General features: G+C 39.7%; 2 protein-coding genes across 4 annotated transcripts; one reads left to right on the plus strand and one right to left on the minus strand.

Annotated features, from left to right (window-relative positions):
* Window positions 1–697: 697 nt before the first annotated feature.
* Window positions 698–7845, plus strand: ybey (ybeY metalloendoribonuclease). Of its 2 annotated transcripts, none has more exons than XM_038271280.1 (4): window positions 698–1070; window positions 3168–3314; window positions 4802–4870; window positions 7312–7845. In XM_038271280.1, exons 1-4 carry the CDS (start codon window positions 861–863, stop codon window positions 7405–7407), a joined length of 522 nt encoding a protein of 173 aa, XP_038127208.1. In that variant the 5' UTR covers window positions 698–860; the 3' UTR covers window positions 7408–7845. The 2 variants fall into 2 exon arrangements, with proteins under 2 accessions (XP_038127208.1, XP_038127209.1); XM_038271281.1 differs by having other exon boundaries at window positions 705–1070; window positions 3183–3314.
* On the minus strand, window positions 7568–21691 carry usp37 (ubiquitin specific peptidase 37). 2 transcript variants are annotated; one of them, XM_038271279.1, is made up of 24 exons: window positions 21507–21691; window positions 19621–19830; window positions 19087–19237; window positions 17717–17805; window positions 17522–17637; window positions 17348–17425; window positions 17168–17256; window positions 15789–15879; window positions 15555–15710; window positions 15344–15475; window positions 15122–15245; window positions 13936–14171; window positions 13741–13858; window positions 13576–13655; window positions 13328–13492; window positions 13152–13205; window positions 12002–12149; window positions 11699–11915; window positions 11433–11599; window positions 11296–11356; window positions 11099–11214; window positions 10945–11014; window positions 10696–10834; window positions 7568–8593 (listed from the first exon to the last, which is right to left on the minus strand). In XM_038271279.1, exons 2-24 carry the CDS (start codon window positions 19792–19794, stop codon window positions 8506–8508), a joined length of 2859 nt encoding a protein of 952 aa, XP_038127207.1. In that variant the 5' UTR covers window positions 19795–19830; window positions 21507–21691; the 3' UTR covers window positions 7568–8505. The 2 variants fall into 2 exon arrangements, with proteins under 2 accessions (XP_038127207.1, XP_038127206.1); XM_038271278.1 differs by having other exon boundaries at window positions 11699–11918.
* Window positions 21692–21761: the final 70 nt, after the last annotated feature.

Consider the following 21761-nt stretch of genomic DNA (forward strand, 5'->3'; position numbering starts at 1 on the left):
AAATCTACATAACATAGGATTTTATCATTTTACATTTTAAAGCCCTTGTAAAATTCACCAAGAAAGGACATAACTTTAAATCATCATTCAATTCATTCCACATTTTTACACCAATAACTGAAATAAATTTAGTATATCTGGCTCTTCTCTTTTGCACATAAACAAACCTCGCAAATTATATTTATTCTCTCTTAACTTAAATAATTTCTGAATACCAGAAGGAAGACTTTTGTTCACTGCTTTATGCATTATTTCCAGTATTTTTATATAACCAATGTCTTTGAATTTTAATGTGTTGCTTTGAATGAAGAGTTTATTACCAGTAGTTGGTTCACAGTATCCCACCTTATTAATAAGCCTTTTTTTTATTTGCATTTCCCAAAACTTCTGAACAATAAGACAAATAAGGCATAACCAAAGAGGAATATATAATATGCAGGCCTTTAATATTTATTAAATCTTTTATTTTAAATAGTTTTTGCAATTTTATTTCTAATATATTCTATGTGAGAATTCCAACTAAGTTTGTTGTCTATAATGATCCCTAAAAATGTTGCCTTTTCAATTTGATAAAGCTCGGGCTTTATCAAATTAAATATTATAGATGCGAACCTAAAGAACATTTAATTCAGCCCAATAGTGATCTGGCCCTTTAATCAAACGGTGAATCGGAAGTTGTGAATCAGAAACCAGCTTCAGCTCCGGTTTGATGGTGTCACCTTAAAATGTGTCCTGAGTGAAGCTAAACGAGGCTGTCCTCCAGAGGCTGAGTATCAGTCCCCATCAGAGGCTAAAGCTTTGAGTTCATTCATGCCTTCAGGCTCCATTTCCACACCGGTTCGTTTCCTTCTCGGTTTAAAATGGGAGTAGTTCTCCGGAACCTCCAGAGGGTGGTTCCTCTGCGGCGCGCCAGGCTGCGCAGGGACGTGGACACCCTGAGACACATCCTGGGCATCCACAAGTTCGACCTGGGGATCATCTGCGTGGATAACCGCAGGATCCAACAGATAAACAGCATTTACCGAAAGAAGAACGCGCCAACGGATGTCCTGTCCTTCCCATTCTATGAGGTAAACATAGTCTGAATATGTTCAAATAATTAATTCACTTCAGTATGAATTCGGCTGCATACGGAAGAGGATTAGGGCCAAAAAAAAAAAAAGATTTAATTTTATTTTTATTTAAATACATTTTATTTCAGAGATTAAAGTCAGAATTCTGACTTTTTTTCTCAGAATTCAGACTTTTTTCTCAGAATTCAGACTTTTTTCTAAGAGTTTTGACTTTTTTCCCAGAATTCAGACTTTAATCTTAGAATTTTGACTTTAATCTTAGAATTTTGACTTTAATCTCAGAATTCTGACGTTAATCTCAGAATTCTGACTTTTTTTCTCAGAATTCTGACTTTTCTTTTCTCAGAATTCTGACTTTTCTTTTCTCAGAATTCTGACTTTTCTTTTCTTAGAATTCTGACTTTTCTTTTCTCAGAATTCTGACTTTAATTTCACAATTCTGAGTGAATTCTGACATTTAACAAACATGTTAGCATCAAGCCGTAGCTCTCGTTTTAATCACCTCCTGGTCTTCCATTAATGAAATAGTATCACCGGGGACCCCTCAGGCACATAAAAAGTCACCCAGTTCTGTCATTTTCCACCAATGTGTTACCGGCCCTCCCAAACAACTCACATCTTTGTCAGTTAAGCTAAGTGCTCCCAAATGTTCTTTAATTGTGCCCATCTACATTAAGATCCAAAATTCTGAAATTAAAGTCAGAATTCTGAGAATTTCATATACTGAAATAAAATCTAAAAATCAGTTAACTTTTTTAATATTTTTTCAGTGGCCCTAGTCTTCTTCCGTAGATGCAGGTGCAGCTACTGTCCGAAAAACCAACATCCTGCTTTTTATCTGGAATTTACTCTAAAGCAGCATTTCGTAGGCTTGATTTTCTGAATTAATGTGAAGTCATTGGAAGAAACCATGATGAATGAAAGAAGGTAGGAGGAAATTTTATTAACTCATTGCCCCTCCTTTGAGTTAAAAGAAAGTTTTCGTGCCCTCTGGTCAGTCTTTTCCACAGCAAGAAAAGTCAAATGTTATCTATGGAAGCCTGTTTCCGCCAAATAAAAAAATATAACAGTGCCGGTCTAAATCAAACTTTACTGGGGGGTTAATTTTTTTTACATAGGGGCACAGAACAAAAGAGAAACACACACTTGCACAAAAACAAAACAGGGTGAAAGCTTATCATCTAGTTTTATAAGAAAGGCCAAAGCCAAGGTTGCAGATCCTTGCAGGAGCTCAAAGAATGTTTCATCCGGTGAAAATTACAGTTCATACATTCATTCATACATATAGAAAGAAGCAATTACATTTATTTTTAATGTAATTAAATTACTTATTTTTTTACATGGTGCATTTTGATCCTCCATATATCTCGGGGATCACATCGCAATGATTGGAAAAATCATCTTGCGATCTACCCAAGGGCTCCTGACCCTCACTTTGGGAACCTCTGATCTATAAGGTGAAAACTGATTCCATCTGAAGCGTATAATGATACACCTTAGGTTCTATATAATTGTAAACACTAATGGTTAAAGATTAAATTGGTACAAAAGATCATTTGATCTGAATCCTTTCTGTCACCTCATATAAGAAATTAATTTAGAATTAGTTTGTTGATACAGGGGCACTGGCTCCTGTCTAGAACCGCCCATGTAACTAGTTAAACCATATCGCAATAAAATAAATTGCAGTCTCTGTTAAATAACAAAACAACATTTTTTAAATGGTAATTTTATTTTAAGTTTGTTTATTTTCTTAACTCTCAAGTTTTCATCCATAGTGGTGCACATCCACCTTGAATTAACTGTAGATTAAAAAGGATAATAAAATAAAGAGCAGAGTCACCAGTTGCCATGGTGATTCCCACACTACAGGAGACAAGTGGGTGGTAGGAAACATGGCTGACAAGCTTCTGGTGACATTGACTTCCACACACTGGAAGAAAAACGGAAACCTGGAAAATAACTAAAGTGTTTTGGACATTTACTCTGAACTCTGACATCCTGAGTTCTCTTTGTTTAAGGTTTTCATACATGTTTCTAAAGTCGTTTTTTTTGTTTGTTTTTTTTGTCATACATCTAGTTTAAAGAGACCAGTCTGTGTATTTCCAGGACCTGCGACCCGGAAAGCTGCCTTGCCCCCTTCACAGAGATGAGCTGAACCTTGGAGACATCTTCCTGGGGGTGGAGTTCGTGATGAAGCAGTGCCAGGAGGAATCTGTAGATCTTCATGCTGCTCTCACTGTGAGTTACTACTTCTCTTTTTTTAGACATTTTCATTTCTTTGCTAATAGGTTAACTAGTTAAAGACTTTTATCTGGAAACCTGATTTATCCAGAGTTATTATAACTGGTGGCGACACTTCTTAATTCAATTCAGTTTATTTATATAGAGCTTATTCACTACACGTCATCTCCAGCCACTTTAATGATCGATGGAGACCCTGGATCATCTTCTCAGATCCTGAAGTTGGTCTCAGTTTGAGTTCTGTTTCTTCATCTGCTTTGTAAGAACCAAACAGTTTCTCATTTAGGGTGCAGACCTGGAGGGTTTCGTCATAAGTCCAAATATCTCTGAACCACTTCCTGATGAGGTTTAAGCAGCATCTCTGTCCATATGAACTTTTTACGTCTGTAAAGTTCAGAACCTGAATAAAAGTTTGTCAGATCATGTTCTGCACGACAGCCGACCGCCATTTTCAACCTCTTAAACCCCCAAACTGATGTTAGGAAGGAGCGAGGACCCCCTAATTATATATATTGTATGAAATTGTGTTCTATCAAACTAGTCCTATAGTCACTGTTTTACAGATTGAGTAAAGTAATTTCTCCCTGGGATTATTAAAGTATTTCTGATTCCTGGTTGATGGGACAGGTGTTGTAAATGAAATGGTGCCCAGCTTGAAAGAGCTCCTGTGTGTCGCTGAATGTGTGCATTGATGACAGAAAGACATCTTCTGCCTCCATTTATCTTTTTACTTCAGTGTGTTGAATTCATTTTAATGTGGATTTAAAGACATTTCTATTAGTGGAAAAAATTGCAGGGTGGAATATATATATATATATATATATATATATATATATATATATATAAAAATTAAATCAACCAAAACTTTTGCGACCCCCATGCAGTACCTCCATGGACCCCCTGTTGAAGAAGTTTGGATCCAGGTATCAGCAAATTAAACAAAGAGTGGGAATGGAAACTACTTTTTGGAACAAGGGAAAAAAAGACATTCTTTTCATCTGCACACCTTAAGCAATATAATCCTTTCTCTCGCCAGACACTCAGTATACATTTGCAGGAACTATAAACTTTTTGAAAACAAGTCACTGGACTGCTGGAAACTGTTAGGACTTTTTGAGAACCACAGTAAAACACAGAAAAGCATCGACAAACAACTTTGACAGGACATTTTCGGACTGCTCAGTAAAGGCAAATATTTTCAAGACTGGACAATTTGATTGATCGGATTGCATAAACATTTATTTTTCCAGTGTATATTATTAAGAGGGAAAGTATTTATGTTGAAATCAGTTTGTGATGAGTTTTTGTGTTTTTTTTCTTTGGTTTTTCTGTAAACGAATGACAATGTTTAATTATCTTTTTTGCTCACTGTATATTGTTGAACCCATTCTTTTAAATAGAATTTTTCTAATAAAAAAGATCACAGCTCGTTTACATTTTTAGTCACCTGATTGGTTTGCATTAAATGTCGTCTCTTCCTGCAGGCCGTCACGACTCACGGCATCTGTCACCTGCTGGGCTACAGGCATGAGACAGAAGAGGAATGGACCGAGGTTTGTATCCATGTTTAGATTGCTGCTCTCAGGTTTCACTTGTGTTCTTTATCAGTCCTTCTTTTGCTGGATTTTTAGCAGTTATTCTAATCATTAGTTTAAGTTTCAGAAGGTGGAGAACTTTTTTTTATTTTATTGGTAAAGCAAGTTTTACAGAGAAAGGTCATCAAAGTTTCAGTGACCACCTCATTACTGTGAATAAGAAAATCAACATATGTTAATTTGTTTTGTTTTTTAAATAATAACTGGTATAACATGTGAATAGTTGAGGGAAGGTCTATTTTTTTTTTTTCACTTTCCAAAATAGCACGGTCAGCTGAGACCTTTTTCAATTACTGTAAAAATGTCCATAGCTGTATATTGGTTATTTATTCTCCAGATGCAGTTTTTATATTAAAACACTTTACAGTGCATTATTTTATTATCTTTTAACTCTTCATTATTATGTTATTCTTATACATTTTTCTAAGGTCCATATTTATTTGACAGTTTTTTTTTCTATAATCTTTTTGCTGCTGTAAACGCCAGGATTTCCCCACTGTGGGACAATAAATAGATTTTCTATTCTTTTCTATTAATAGAAGTGAATGTGAGAATAGATTTGAACCAACTGATAAACTTCTGTTCTCCCAAATTTTAAAGGATTGCCGATGGCTGACAAACAGGAACATTTGGACTGATTGTTATTAAATGGTTTTGGAAGCACGAGTTTAAAAGGCTGTAGTGTTGAAGATGAGTCACAGATCTTCAGGTTGAGAAGAAATCTTTTAAAATCAGGGATCCTCAAAGTAAGAAAGGAACTGAGTTTAAAATGTCTTCCTCTACTGTTTAACGTACTGATGAATAAATATCGCTATGATCACCTGATGGAAGCACCGACCTTATGGGATCATTTCCTTTCAGAAATGTTACCCCTACGCAAGGGCGTAGGTTTAATTTCAACTTTGGTAGGGACACTATTGGTCTTCATATTCATTGGTCTAATGTCATTGGTCCAATGCAAAAATATGCATGCTCTTTTTTTTGTTTTATGCTTAATGTGAGCATCAGGACACTGTTGTTTAAAGAGAACAGCAGCATTTCTTGCTACATTAATATAAATCTTATAAGCACTAAACACACTAGATGCTGTTTATCAATGTTTAAAGCATCACTGGCTCTGACGATTGTGGAATTAGGACTTCTTTCCCCCTTGAAAAGGTTTGCATGTAAACTTACCAGTTAGCTTACCACTTACTTACTTTTTTTTATTTAATGCTCCAAGCACGCACGCGTGCACACATACACACTAGAAAACAAGCAATCAGAGAGTTAAACAGCACAGCACAGTTCTATGCGCTGCTACGTGAAAGATACAGGAAGACGAGGCAGCTGCAGCTACCAGGCAGAGGAACTGCAAGAGGAAAAGAAGCCACTGCTGCAACAATGCTGTATAGTAAATTATAATCATGTTGTTCACATCGAATTATTGGTAGGGACAAGAAGGTCATTCCAAAATTTTGGTAGGAACAGGTCCCTATGCAAACCTATGCCCATGCCCCTGCGCAGACCCCACACATCCTGAACACAAACTGTCTAATTCTACCTACAAGCTACTTGATAACATTCAGAGAACCGGTTAATAATATAGCTTAAACGATAAAAGAACATAGCTTTATATACTATAATTTCCTTTGAAGTTTATATACTTTAAGCTTGACGTCTGAATGCTCATCACAGGAAACTCAAAGTCAAACTACTTATTTCTACAGTCTTGACAAATAGATTCTTTTTCATCCAAAAAACTTTTTATCTGCTACGGTGGCTCGTGGTGTGAAAAAAAAAAAAAAGGTCCAGCAGAAGATTGAACAAATGCTGCCTTTAGAAAAAGATTTGTTCCAGGGGAGGTTTATGAAATTTTAAGATACTCCAAAGCTTTGGCTGCATAAGGCTGCTGGACTGGATTAAGAGAAAATAAATTAATCAAACTGAATCTTTGGATTTGTTTTCTGGAAATGCTTTTAATGCTGGTTTTGATATAAACTTCCATTTAAGAATCAGTTTACTCTGGAAAATCAGTCTAGAAATAAGTAAAAATTTCTTAAGTGCATTTACCTTGATTTGAATAGGTAAATGAGAGAGTTTGCTAATGGAATCAGTATTTTTACTCTTAACATAATTTGATAATATGCCCTTAAAATAAGACAATGAATTTGTGTTTTATTTTAAATCTAAATGATCTTGTTTTTATTGGAAAAGTGTATCTTATCTCTTCAATTTAAGAACAAATGCACTTTTAAGAAAAAAAATGACTTCTCTAGATCTTGATTTTTTTCCAGTGTATGAAGTGGTTGCATTTTAAATAAATTAGAAATTAATCTGAATGTTTTGGGGGTTTTTTTTGGTCCAGACAGAAAATTCTAGAAACACGTTTATAATAAATATTTCTGCTGGTGTTTCAGATGCTGCAGAGGGAACAATACATCCTCAGCGAGTTCAGCAGACTCACCGGCCGACACACGGAGCCGCTCATGAAGAGATGCGGCCCGGACACATGACGGCAGCCTGCGAGGGCCAAAAGATCAACACTGCACCAATTGTTTTGCACTAATTCAATCCACTGCTGCTGTTTAGGATTTTAATAGAGACTCTTGACAGCTGGAAGGACGTCTTCAGCGACACAATGAAACATCAATCGTTAAAATAAACAATCCAGTCTGTAGTTTGACTATAGCTTTATTAAAATCTGCTTTTAGGAAGAATCAGTCGTGTATGAAGGGTAGAAAAAGCTTCCCACTCTCACTGCATAAATACATACCAGCCTATTCACACAGCACTCAGGACACATGGCAGGGGAGAGAAACACCATCAGCTCATCGATCCACCTCTCAGGCCACTCATATCCACCAAATTGATATAAATATTTAAAGGAAATCATCTTATGAGGGAGAAATATGACATGTTTAATCTAGCTGTGGAATAAAAACTAAACTAGATTTGTTTTGGGATTATTTTCCAAGCAAACGGAGAACTGAGCTGATAAATACTGAAGGAACAGGAACATTAACTATTGGGGGGCGGATCCACCTCTATGCTGCAAACACCATTAAAAATCTGTTGGCTTTATACATACGAACATGACAGAAGGTCCGACAAACATCCAAAACCAAAGTTGTGCACCTTTCAAAGTAAAGCTCGTGCACATGTTTATAAAAGTTTTCTCTGGAGGCACAAGTTCAAAAAAAAAGAAAAAAGAAATCCAAGCCAAAATATGGCAGAACCTCAGAAACCAACAGACATCTGATTTGAAAAGAAAACAACCGAACAGGCGAAGCAGCACGAAACAACTGATCAGAACCGACGTATTGCACCAAATGTAACCCGCTAAACACACCCACCCTCTAGCTCTGCCACAGCTTTGACTCCAACATAGAATTCATATTTATTATTTTATGGGAAATAAAGAATCTGCAGCTTAGCAGCTGCGTCTGATGGTTGAGGGCGACAGGAGGAAAAAAAAGGCATCTATAAGAAGGAGGCGCCGTTTGATGCGCTGAAGGTTTGAGCCTTACAGTTTACTGCCTGTAAGGACTCGAGCTCATTTATTGGGACAGTGTGGAGGACGCCCGCAGGACAGCTTGGTCTACGGGGACGTCTCAGAGAGGCTGCAGGACATTCCTTCCTGCTTCAGCGGCGCTGCTGGATCCCAATCGTTCCATCTCAGACAGCTGCTCGAAAACATCCCTGGAACAGAAACAGTTTCCCATCATCAGAAGCTAGAAACAGTTTAGTGATCGAGTTAAGACAGATCAGAGCCGTCAGATGGCCTCACTGGCTAAAGGTGGTCCTTTAGGAACATGCAATCATTTTCAGAGGGTCTTGTTTGTGAATCCCATTCATTTTTCATAGATAAATTCATAGCTCTTTTGCAAATGTAACCTTGCTGGTAGAATTTGCATGTTTTTAAAGCCAAAACAAGTTGATGGGCTATTATATAAAGCTTCAAACTCTATTCCTGACATTTTGAATTGAAAAGCTTCCAGGATAGGAAGCGAAACATCTTCAAACGTGAAAACAAAGTCCACTGGATTGTTTTTTAAAAATTTTTTGGAGTAGCTCTTTTATGCTTCTGAAACTAATCAGCTCAGAACTCTCTGCGTTCACAGTTAACAGAAATGAAGCAAATGATTTCCATGTTATTCCTATGTGGTGCAAAGCATGCGTTTTAAAAGCAGCACTGCGACTTTAGGTGCGGTTCACACACAGAGACAATCAGCTGACAGGTGGGGGAACAGGAGCTCCGTTTTTAGGAACTCTGAGTTTTTTCCTAATCTTGCCAGCAAAGATGATTTGTCAAAAGATTAGAAACGCATCTTGAAATGCAGTGATGTGTATGACGTCAACCAGCGACGGCAGGATAAAGGAAAATAAAGACGCTGTGCTGACTTTAGCTGGAATACCATCCATTTTTGTGAAAAATGGGCAAATGAATGTATCTCCTAATTTTATTTATCAGTTAACTTTGCTAGTTCTGAAACAAATCCGAATGTGATACAGCACAGCTGCTGCAGGCAGCTTTCAACCAACATTTTGTTTCCTGTACGTCCCTTTATACTGCATCATATAGGAAATTCTACGCACATTTTCTATTCCAAGTAATCTTGTTCGGACTTTAGATGGAGGTATCGGGATGTCAGACACACCTTCAAAAAGGTTGTTGTTTGTTTACGGTTCTAAATCTACCAAAGGGTGCATTAAAATATACAAAGTAAAATTTAAGTTTATTCCAATGAACCAAAATATTAGTGATGGGTAAATGAGGCATCTTGAAGCGAAACATTGCCAAACTGTATAGATACCGTCTCACAGAATACTGACACCTGCTGGACCTTTAAAGGGGAACACCGTTTATTTTTTTATTTTTTTTTACACTGGCACCTTGATTTTACGTTATTAGATCATGTTTACTCACCCATATGAGTTTTGTGTCATTTGGAGCTGTTCTGAAGATATTCTGTTAGGTTATATCTAAGTAACATCTTCCTTTGGGCAACAACTTGAAGGCACAAACTAAACTGTTCATTATTTATTATTTAAAGGTACACCAGCAATCATAACATGTAGGTGAATCACTGCCCCCCAGACATCTGCGGTTATATATTTTATATTTATATTCTCAAAACCACTCCACTTCGTTTTCTACTTGACAGTACAATATCAATTAAGTTATTTGTTGTATTATTTCATATCTATGTTTAAATTCAAAATATCTTTGATATTTTTAGATGCAGCCAATAAATAATGTAAACATATATTAGAAAGTGAAAATGTGAATGAGGATGCTTGTGGACTAGGATTTTAAATCATATTTTTAAAACAATAAGTACAGTAAAAATAGTAAAAGCAAAAGTCAATTTGAAATGAACTTTAATTCAGATAAGTGAGTGACAAATAGATTTGTTTTGTACAAACAAAGGAAAACTATGACACAACGAGAAAATTAAAGCAATGACTGTAACGTTCCTATTCCTTTAAGGCAAAAAAGTTCTTGATAATTTTAATGATAAACCTCAAAAGATTACTTTTTTTTTTTAGCAGATGCGTCATGTTGACAGATACGTTTTTAAACACATATTAGTGAGTCAGTCAGTTAAAAACAACTCCTGTATCGGTCACATGACTTTTTGGAAACAACACCCGCACCGATACGGTGTTTTGCTCCATGGCTTCCACGCATGCACCGACGCATCACTACAAAATATTATCTGACATTTTCTAGGCACCAAATCATTTTGAAAACACATCAACACCTAATCACAGCCAACATGCAGGTTAGCCGGACCCACCTGTGCATGTAGAAGAAGATGTATCCGCTGCGGTCGCGGTCTCTCTGGACGGCAGCTTCCTGCGTGCGCGACACGTCCAGGTCGTTGTAGGTCAGCCATGACTGCTTCTTCATGTCGAACACGTCGCTGATGTAATGTCCTGGGAGGAGATCGTAAAGACGGGTCGATATTTGGCTCTGGTTAAAACTCTGGATCAAAAAGGAGATGAACTGGGGGGGAAATCTAGGCTGTTTGGAAGCAGGAGCTCACCAGAGGAAGAGCTGCTCCCGATGTGACTGACCGCACTGATGAGTCTGTAGGAGTTGGCCAAGTCTCCGTTCTGTGGATCAGAGAGGAGATGCTCGTCATCTCGTATCCGATGAGTCATTCGACACGTTCTTAGTGACACCAGCGAGCCTCGTACCTCTGCGTTCCTTTTCAGGGTCTCCGCCTCGGCTTCTGTGTACTCCATGTCGAGGACGTCCTCGTTCCCGGAGTCGTCATCCGAGCACAGCAGCTCCGGCAGCGAGTTGTTGAACTCTGTTGAGGACAAAGAGGATTCCAGTCCGGCTGATCCGACAGCAAACGGCTCAGACGGACCGGATCAGGTCTGTTACCTACCCTGGAGGCTGAGCTCAGTGGCTCTTTTCAGATCGTCATCTTCTCTCATCTCCTGCGCTTCCTGTATGAGGCGAGAACAGCTCTGATTAGAGATGGTCAATGGATCCGAACGGCTGCCGCACAGGTTCTGGTCCTACATGTTCCTGCAGGCTCTGGGCCAGGGCCTGCTGCAGCTCCTGTTCCTCCCTCTCCTGGTCCAGGTTGTACTGCTGGACCCAGTCCAACTCTCCCTGCTGCTGCACGCTCTCCGGAGTTTGGTTCTCCTTGTTCTCATCCATCGTCAAATCCAGAGATTCCAGCACATCTAAACAGAACCAGAACATAGAGAAACAAACCCAAACGCTTGAGCTGAGTTATCAGATGTTTGACTCTGTACGTTCTGGTTTTAAACGGTTGCCGGTACCTGAAGGTGGTTTGTTGTCTGTTTCCAGCATATCAGCATGATAAGCCACTTCATGAACATCCGAGTCTCCGAACCCGGTGTCCGGGCTGCTGGTGGGCTCGTCCTCCAGCGGCGCCGCTCCAGGCAGCTCGGCTTCTCTTCGACTCATCTCCAGAACGGCGGCTAACATTTCTTCGTCGTTTATGCCGCTGAAATCTTCCGCATCCAACGCTGCCGCCTTCTGAAAACGCATCAAATGTGACGAATCGGAGCAGACAAGGAAGGCAGGCGAGGAAATGTAAAGGTGCATCAGAAGGCTCTTACCTCCTCTAGACGTTCTTCGTCTTCAGGCAGGCAGGTGCTGAGGCGCCGCTTGCGGCTGGTGTTCACCTTCCTGGTGGGCTCGTCTTCGCAGTCCGAATCCAGCAGAATCAAGCTGCAGCTGGAGTTTGTTGGTTTTCCCCCTGTCCTTCTGCAAAAAAAAAAAAGGAAAACGGTTCTGATCACTTCAGAAGGAGCAGAAACTGCTCTGTTCCCTTTGAAAAGAAAGCTTCAGATTCTTTCACCTTCATTTCATCAATGAGTTAAATTATTTTACAAATCGAATTTAAAGAACAGACCTCATATTCATGACAGTTAGAGGATCATATTTGCTTTTTGCATCCAGCTAAATCAGCTATTAATAACAAAACAAACTGCTTCCAAGAAAATTTGAAAAATCAAACCAGAAAAAAGGTTTTAACACTAAAATGTTAAATTATACAATCACTGGTGTGACTGGACAGCAGACCGTGACTGACAGAACAGCTAGCAACAACAGGCCACAGCAACACGCTAGCATTTAGTGGAAAGTTGAGTTGAGGGAAGAACTGAAAGCAGAATGTGGAAAAGCAGCACTGAAATCTGCAGCCTTAGAAGTATCATAAATGAAAGGCTGTTTGAGATCTGGATGAAGCTTCAAAAGTCAAAACACACAGATTGATCCACAGCATGGGCCGCCACACTGCAGAACTGAATCAGAACCATCCCAATAAGAAGAAGGAAGAAAGAAAGACTGTTCCACACTGGTCCAAAGTCCTCTCTTCTAATCAAAGCATAAGTTGTTTTTTATTTAGGAATAGACTTCCTAGAGTCCAAAGGGAAAGACACAGAACCAAGGCTGGTCCAATGTAAGGTTCTACAGTCTGCAACCATGCTTTGACCCGACTCATCTTGATAAAGTCCAACATCAGCAGAGTCATTTTTGTCCTGGATACTTTAGGGCCTTTAATGATTCCTGCAGCTGAAAAGCTTTATGTGGAGGAACGGAAACACACTGAGCATATCAGGTAAAGATACTTAGATGTTCTGTTCAATTTTTATTGGTTTGATAAAACAGTTTGGTTTTCTGGGCATTAATTACAACAGAACATCTGTTTGTTCTAATTTGCACATCTGGATCTTGCCTTTTGTTCCGAGCCCTATTTAAACTCACCTCAGAGGAGTCGTGGAGGAGTTGACTGATTGTGATGTTTTAAGCGTCCGAGACCTTTAGGATCCAAAAGAAAAGAACATATTTTTAAAATGCTCGGAATGACCAAACCACCTAAAATAAAAAATAAATGAAACAAACATCAAAACGGAACTAGAACAGTGTGAAACTGGACTCACATGGAGGCCTGGGAGGTCCAGCCCAGGCTGACGGGGGGCCGCGTGCTGTCGGTGCAGTGGGACAGCATGGTGAGGTACCGGGGGATCAGAATCTGCTGGCCCAGCTTGCTGTTCAGTGACAGCTGAGCGTTGAAGCTGTACCTCTTCAGGTGGAGGATGAGAACCCTGAGAGGAGAAGATCACAGTGAGGTGGGCGGTTCTGCAGGTTCTGAGCATGTGGGGAACATAGCAAGTTTGTTTGCAGGTACCTGGGCAGTTTGCTGAACTTATGCGTCACAGTAGCTGATTTCCCGCTGCACTTTTCACAGGAGTATTCGATTTCCTCTATCTGCAAACAAAAGGGGGAAAAATGTATCTTCATACTGATGCTAACGTCTCTGGCGGTGGTTAGCTAACTGATGAAGAGGACCCACCCTGAAGAAGAGGTCCAGGGAATCCTGGATGGAGCGAAGTGGAAGCGTCTTCTTCCTGCGCGGCAAGTCGATGGAAAGGTCGTTGAACTGCTCGCGCTTGTTCACCACCTCACCGCAGCTGAAGCACAGAGGAGAAGCATCACAGCCTGAAAAACCAACCGTCACCATGACGACCCAAATGAAGCCGAGCCTCACCATTTGCAGGTGATGGTGTGCTGCACCTCGAACTCCATGTTGACGGCTACGGGGCAGGTGTAGATGCGGGAGGTGTCGGCCTCGTCGCCGGGTTCCGCTTTGGCCGTCGCCTCCGCAGCGTTATCAGACACGGAGGAAGACGAGGGTGCGGACGTGTCGTTTGTCAGGGATTTGTTCATTTTCTCCACGTCGTCCTTCAGCTGATCCAAACACTGGCTCAGGAACTCGTGAGCGTCCTGATTGACAGACGGGATGATATCAGAGACCAGGGGCGTGAACTATGGGGCAGCGTCTCTGATTTACCCGCCGATTTCAGGTTCAGTTTAAGATGATCAGTGATAGCTTCTTACAGGGTCAGTTACCATAGAAACTGGTGCTTAAACCAGAGTAGAAATCATGAAAGCATCTCCTCTCAGCCAATCAAAGATCTTCATTGATCATTAGTGGGCATGTTCTGTCTGCACATTTATGTTGCAAAATATTTCAAAGTTTCCTTTAAATCGAAGATAAAAGTGTTTAAAGGGTCAGAGTTTCTGGACAGGCAGTCAGGAATACTCTAAATACAGGACAATTTCCCTAAAAAATATTAAATTTATTAACTTCGCTCAAAATGATATAATTTTCATATGGATATAAACTAAATAAAAGCCTCAGATTCCCAACAACAGTTGACTGTACCAGTTTATAAAACTCTTCCAATATAATATTTTAGAAATACTTGGTGTAAAAGCACAAAACACAAAAAAACAACATAAAAGTTGGAATTTCAGTCAGTGACAAATGCTGTAACCATAATCTTTAATCTATATTGAAAATTCAAAAATGTTATATTCTATTTGATAGAAATTATGCTGTAATATCTATCTATATATATAAAAAAAAAAAAAAGTCGAACCCTAACAGAAGCGTTATTACAGATCCTTCCTCTCAGCAGCTGTTAGACTTTATAACCATCACTGCTCCCAGCAAACCAACTAATTGTAGTGTCTCCCCCCTTTTTCTTTTGAATCTTCACCATAGCAGACTATGGTGAGCTCTGTGGCTATAAGAATATCGGATGTTTTAGTTTCTGGTCAGTCGATCGACTGCTGAGGATGATCAGATTAAATATCGGCACACTGCAGGCTCCACTCTTTTCTTTGCTTTAACCTCTAATACTCAACGACAGCGAACCGGAAAATCTTACGTTCTGCATGTTTCCAGAGAAGCGTTCGGCTGTGGAGGAGATGGCGTTCTTCACTTTCCTCAACAGGTCCTTCTTGGTCTCTGGACAGGCCACGTCCTTCTTCACCATGAGGTGAGCGAAACGCCTGCGTGCATTCAGGAAGCGACACAGAGGGAATCAAAGTGCTGCACAGACAGCGGAACTAAAGCTGTGTTTCAATACAGACTGAATTTAAAGCGGCACCTGAGCAGAGCGTTGATGGGAACCTTCTTCCATGGGATGCCCTGCTTCAGCATGTCGTTGGAGAACGAGGGGAGGCTGAAGAGCGACTGGAGGATGGCGTTCATGTAGCAAGTGTTGCCCAAGTTGGAAAACCTGCATTTTTGGATTATTAGAAGTTGAGTAACTAGTAAGATGAGTAAACTTTGTGAACAAACACGCCCCCATTTCTTACCCCTGCAGAGGGGGCTGTTGCTGGGCCAGGCTGGAGGGTCTCTGCTTGTTCCAGCCTCCGTAATCCAGAGATGGTCGGACTTTCTTGAAGGGAGTGGAGTGGTTGGGGAGCACCAGGCTTCTCTTGCTGCTGGTGGTCTGTGCAGCGCTGGAAGCTCTGAAAAGATCAGAAAATGAGTTTCAGTCGCCACTAGCAGCTAAGGAGCACATATGGAGCACATATAGAGGAACTCACCTGTCCAGGAAAGAGCTCTGGCTGTAGTCTTTAGCTGCAGATCGACTACCGTAGAACGATGTTGGCTGGAGAGGAGTGGACCCCAGTGGAGCTACAGACCAAGGAGGAAAGCTGTGGTCACTTCAGCTTAGAAAACCTAAAAACTTGAACTAAAAAATAAAAAATTTGTCTAGATTTGTCTATTTATAAAAAAATAAATAAAAGCTAAATCTTTTAAAAACAGATCTATACAATTCGGTTTATGGAGGCGATTTCTAATATGGAATTTGTAAAGGAAGCTAACGATTGGGGTGATGGCACAGAGGCCTACCACCTTCATAGACCCAGAATTCATCACCAAAGACAGTTAAAAACAACAAAACCATTCACCAACTTTACAAGAAGCTGCTGAGGATTTAAATGCTCTTATGATAACAAGACGTGAAATGTATATTTATGGACAAGCAAAAATATTATTTTTTTAATTAGCAAATTTTGTCAGATTTTACTTCTTTGTACTTATTGTACCTGTGCCATATTTTTAATGATGCCTTGTTTCACTTCCTTTCAGAAACAAATTATTGATTCAAAGAAACACATTTAATTAAAAACTAACAATGCTATTAGTTTAAACAGTCTGGATTTAAGGAAAAAAAAAAGTTCTGGTCAAAGCAGATAAGTTAGCAGTAAGTGACTAGACGTGTTAATTGACTGGAAACACGTCTGTGTTGAACTCTTTTTTTTTTTTTTTTATTTAACCTTTATTTAACCAGGAAGTGCCATTGAGATTCAGAATCTCTTTTTCAAGAGAGACCTGGCCAAGGTAGCAGCCAAACCACAGGAAGTTCATACATATTTACAACAAATTTCATTTTTCATAATAAAATCAGAGCAGTGTGTTAAAACACATTGAGCATCTCAAGAAAAACAAGCACATATCTCCATCACTACATTCTTCATGGTTGCTTTAAATTCATTAATGGTCACGAGAGTTTCTAATTTGAGGTTATTCCATCCCCAAGGTGCAGAGTAAGAGAATGCAGTTTTTCCCAACTCAGTTGAATCCCAACTCAGTGGGAACTTTTATTCCATTAATGACCATCCAGTGTCCTCACAACTTCACACAAACTGTTGGTCTAGTGGTTAGAGCAGTGCACTTGTGCTTTGAGAAGGTTGCAAGTAACCGGTTCAATCCCCACAGCCTCTACTCTGGGGCTCTGAGCAAGAACCTTAACCCCACACTGCTCCCAGAGCCACACAATGGCAGCCCACTGCTCCCCAAGTGGATGGAATAAATGCAGAGAGTAAATTTCCCATTTTGAGATCAATTAGGTTCAATTATTATTAGTTATCAACAGTCAAAGTGGCGCCTCTTCCAGCTGTCTGCCACGAGGTTTTACCTGAGCTCCTGTTCTCCTCTGCCTGCTTCAGTTTGTCTTTGCAGCTCAGCAGAAACTTTCTGGATGGGTCTGCAGTGGCCTTGTTGTTGCTATAAAAAACAGATTATAGATTTTCTTACCCTTAGTTTGACTTAATGTCTCTGTGGTTTTGAATTAGAGCTGAAGGTGTAAAGCGTTCACCTGGAGGAGTCGTTTTCCTTGGGGTAGTCCTCCGTTAGGTCACTCTCAGAGTTCAGCAGCCTCTTTCTCTTTTCACCTCTGAAACAAACAATAACACCAAAACAGGGCTACGGTAAACCAGACTGACCACAATCAGTAAGACAGACTTTCTGGGAGATTTGGTGAAACCCCCACCTGTTTTCAGACAGTCCGCTGCGAGTCGGCGTGGAGGCCGCTCTGCTCGGGCTGCTCAGAGGTTTCCGTGGCGTCGAATCCTCCCTGGCATCCGCGCTCGGCCTCCTCGGTGTCGTCTGAATGTTTGGGTCAAAAGTTCAGTCTCTCTTTATGACAGTCATCGGGTTAAACCGTCTTCATGAAATTGTGTCTCACCTGTCTTTCCCCAGTCGAGCTGTTCTCGTTTTTCATGGAGCGGTTACTGAGCACGCTGAAGTTCGCACTTCCGTGGGAGGATTTCAAAACTGAGGGGGGAAAAAGCACAGCCGTGTGAGCAGCTCGTATTGACGAGGAAACTAGACTCAGCTCCGTGGCTGAATGTATGAAGCCGCATTTAAAAAACAGTTGCTCAGTCCGCCTTATAAACGGAGTACTGAGATGTTTTTCAGACTTTTCCTGGAGTTGAAAAGCTAATCATTTCCAGCCGCTCGTTAATTGTTATAAAACTTATGTTTTTAATTTATGAAATTTAATTAGATTTTGCATTAAGCAGTAACTTTATTTGACCCAGACTTGATCAGCACTAAAAAAAAAAAAATGTTTTTTTTACATAAACAAGAGCAAAGGTAGGGGTGGAGTAAAATGTTGCTCCATTCACAACTGCCTGTTTAAAATGATAATTAGAATATAATTATTGTTGTTTGCTGTATAACACTTCCTATTTTTTCAGAGGGGCAGAACAGGCATCTGGGATTCCAAAGGTGAGAAACAATCTTACTTATTTTACTCTGATAATTATAATACAAAGTAGAACAAGTCTAAGAAAAATGACCATGTCCTTCAGCTAGTCTGGTCAAATGAGACAACTCTGCCACCTGCTGGCTGACACTGAATCTGCATGTACCTTCAACAGGAAGTTTTGCACCTTCAGTTATTTTTAGCGGGAAACAATCAGAGCGCTGCTGTCAAACTCAATAACTTTAACATCCACCAGGATTGCATAAAACTTTGATCACAAACAGAAATAGAAATAAAACATAAAAGTTGGCTTAAATGCAGAGTTGGACATTGATTACATTTGTGATAAAAGTCCCAATTTAACAAAACAGAAATAATTTTCTTACTAATCACAGAAGCACTCAATCTTATTAGCCCTTTAGTAATACACTTAAAGGGGTTTTGCAGCCATACAAAAAGAGGAGAGTGTCAGCAGATCAATGCATGTTAGTAGAAGTAAACACTTTTCCAGACAACAGTAAAGTCCTCCAACGATTTACTCATACAGAAAAGCTTTCAAAGTCATGAAAACAACAAAACCCTAGAGTGATATATCTACAGGTGTGTGTTGTAGATATTTATGCCAAATAATAAAAATAGGATTCAGGTCACTTAGTTCAAAAAAAATATTGCTTATTCATCAACAGAATGATTAAAACCTTTTTTTTTACCCTAATCAATAATAAAAAGTCCATCTTCATCAACTACTAATGTTGTCTAAAGCAACAGTTGTGGCGTCTGTGACAAATGCTCCAAATGGAAGCACTTTGCTGCCATCTAGTGGTGAGACAGAATTAAACCCACATTACCAGTTTTTCCCTGTTTCAGCTTTTCCAGGTAGTCCTTTGTCCTCTGAGCCAGCTGTGGGGGCATTCTGTCGAAGGTGATGACACTGTGGTCCTTCAGGGTCAGCATAATTCGGTTCAAGCTCGGGGATAATTTCTTCACGTTCTGGTTAAGCTGATGGCAGCAAAACAAACAGATTCAGTCAGATTATCAGGCTGCTGCTGTTTAAACGCTCAGCATCACCTCACTTAAAATAAGTAAACAGAAAAACAAAACTATGGTCAAACTTTTTACTGATCTGATAAAAAGATGTAAATCCACCAGGAAAATAACAACCTTGCATAATGGAATCCTGAACTCACTTATTCATAATATTTATCTTAGTTTAAGAGATTGTGCTAATCTCTAGAAAAACATTTTGTCACAAATCTTTGCTCACTTTTACATACGAGAACAGGCTCTGATTACTGACTCATAAGCACATAACCAAACCTTTTGAGCTGTCTTAATTTTATTACAGATTATTTACTAATACAAGCCATGCAGTAAAATTTTACCTGAAAGGTTTTGGGGGCCCCGGAACCATTGAATTTCACGCAGAGGTTAACTCTGTTGTCCTTCTCCAGGATCTCAAATGTCCCCTCTCTCCATTTGGTGAGGCCCAGATCTATGCTATCCAGGCGGATCTTTACGGTGGCACCACTGGAGAGTTTGGGCACAAATGCTGCCATAGCAGACTATCCTAGAGGTATGACGTTGGACAAATCCTAAAATGAGAGACAGGACAGTTTCTGTTACCAGACCAGATACAGCTCGTACATGCAGAGCAGAGTGAATTTTTGAAAGGTTAATCCTAACAAAAAAACAGTCACAAGAGGAGTTATTATGACGATTGGAAACTTGTAATATATGAAAACATGAGAAAGTCAGTTTCTAAACTGGATTAATGAAAAAAAAAAAGACAGATAGAAAAGAAATGTGTTAATCTCTGTTAGAACCTGTTGCTGGTGCCATTTGATTCCTGAAATGACATTTCTGTTGGTTGGTTATGCTCTGCTCTAAAGGCACAACGAGGAGCTCCATCATCAGCATGGAGTTGCAATGAGGTAAACTAAAGCTGAGCTTCTATTTAGGAATATCTGGATTTCACTTCTGGACCTTTTAGTGCATAAATTATCCTCTAAGGTGGAGGTCTTCAACAGTGGGTCCGCGACAACTAGGGGGTCCACAGAGGTACTGCATGGGGGTCGCGAAAGTTTTGGTTGATTAGACTTTTTTTCTTTATTTCCCCCGGCAATTTTTTCCACTAATTGAAAATGTCCTTAAAGACACATCAACATGAATTCAACACACTAAAGTAAACAGATAAATGAGGCAGGAGATGTCTTTCAGTCATCAATGCACACATTCAGTGACACACAGGAGCTCTTTCAAAGCTGGGCACCATTTCATTCACAACACCTGTCCCATCAACCAGGAATCGGAATCAGAAATACTTTATTAATCCCAGTGTGAAATTACTTTTGTTTCATTACTCCATAAGAGATAGACTGACTACAGGACCAGTTTGATATAACACAATTTCATACTATTTATATATATTTAGGGGGTCCATTTTTCAATCAGTTGGGGATCCTTGGCTTGGAAAATGTTGAAGACCCCTGCTCTAAGGAGTGGAAAATTATAGAATAATATGAATGAATGGGTGGATAAACAGAGAAACAGGAAGATGGATGGATCCAGGGATGTACACTGTCGATTCTAACGATTCTTCCACAAAAAAATACATTTAAGAGTCATGTTTTAACTTGTTATAGTTAAATAGTTAAACAGTAAAACATCTATCCGTGATTTTAACAGACCCTTGAAACATTGCACGACATAGGAAAAAATAAACAAACACATCAACAAGAAATGTACAAGAGTAACAGTAAGGAAATTAAGCAGCTTTTGTTAGAAGTTGTAGTTACAGTAGCAAATAAACCTTATAACTCATTTTCCTGAAGTCTGTACCAACTGACAACAAACTCTGCAATAAACGGAACCAACGCAAAAAAATAGCACGTTTTTCCCTGAACATAATTTATTTTATTATGTTTTTTTGTTTGTTTAATGACGGTTTAATTGGGGGTGTTATTTGTTTAGCCTGCGACTGATTTAGCTAACAGACCCCTCAGTGCCGCTGCATTTCGTTCTGACGAGACGGATTTCCAATGACAACACAAACATTATCGGCAGGACAGGGGGAAGAGGGAAAGAATACAAGCCACTAAACGTTTAGGATGCGAGTAACTCCGTCTAGTTTACAGCGAAACGCTGAATGGATGGAGGAGGCCGACGTTAGCAGGCATGCTAGCAGCAGCTAGCTGAGAGGCTAATTTGCCTGATTGTAATTTGGTGATGGAACCGGAGTAACGGCGTCTTTAACTTGTCGTTTCTTTACCTGAAGACGTTGAAGGACCGAACCTTGGACGTAAATAATGTAGTACGGCGTTTGTTGGTGGTCCTCCGGGAGCAGAAAGTTAGTTTAGCCGGCATTCACCTGCACTCCGGAGGGTCTCTTGTTGACAGTAAACGCGACGCTTCGCAGCAACGCTTGATGATGGCGGGAATGTGAACATTTACTACGGAAAGGAGATGGTGATGGGACTTCCAACTAATTTCCGGGATCCATGTCATTTTGCTTCATTTGACCAAA

The sequence above is a fragment of the Cyprinodon tularosa genome, unplaced genomic scaffold (genome assembly GCF_016077235.1).
Source record: "Cyprinodon tularosa strain WSP-4 unplaced genomic scaffold, ASM1607723v1 ctg798, whole genome shotgun sequence".
Taxonomy (NCBI): Eukaryota; Metazoa; Chordata; class Actinopteri; order Cyprinodontiformes; family Cyprinodontidae; genus Cyprinodon; species Cyprinodon tularosa.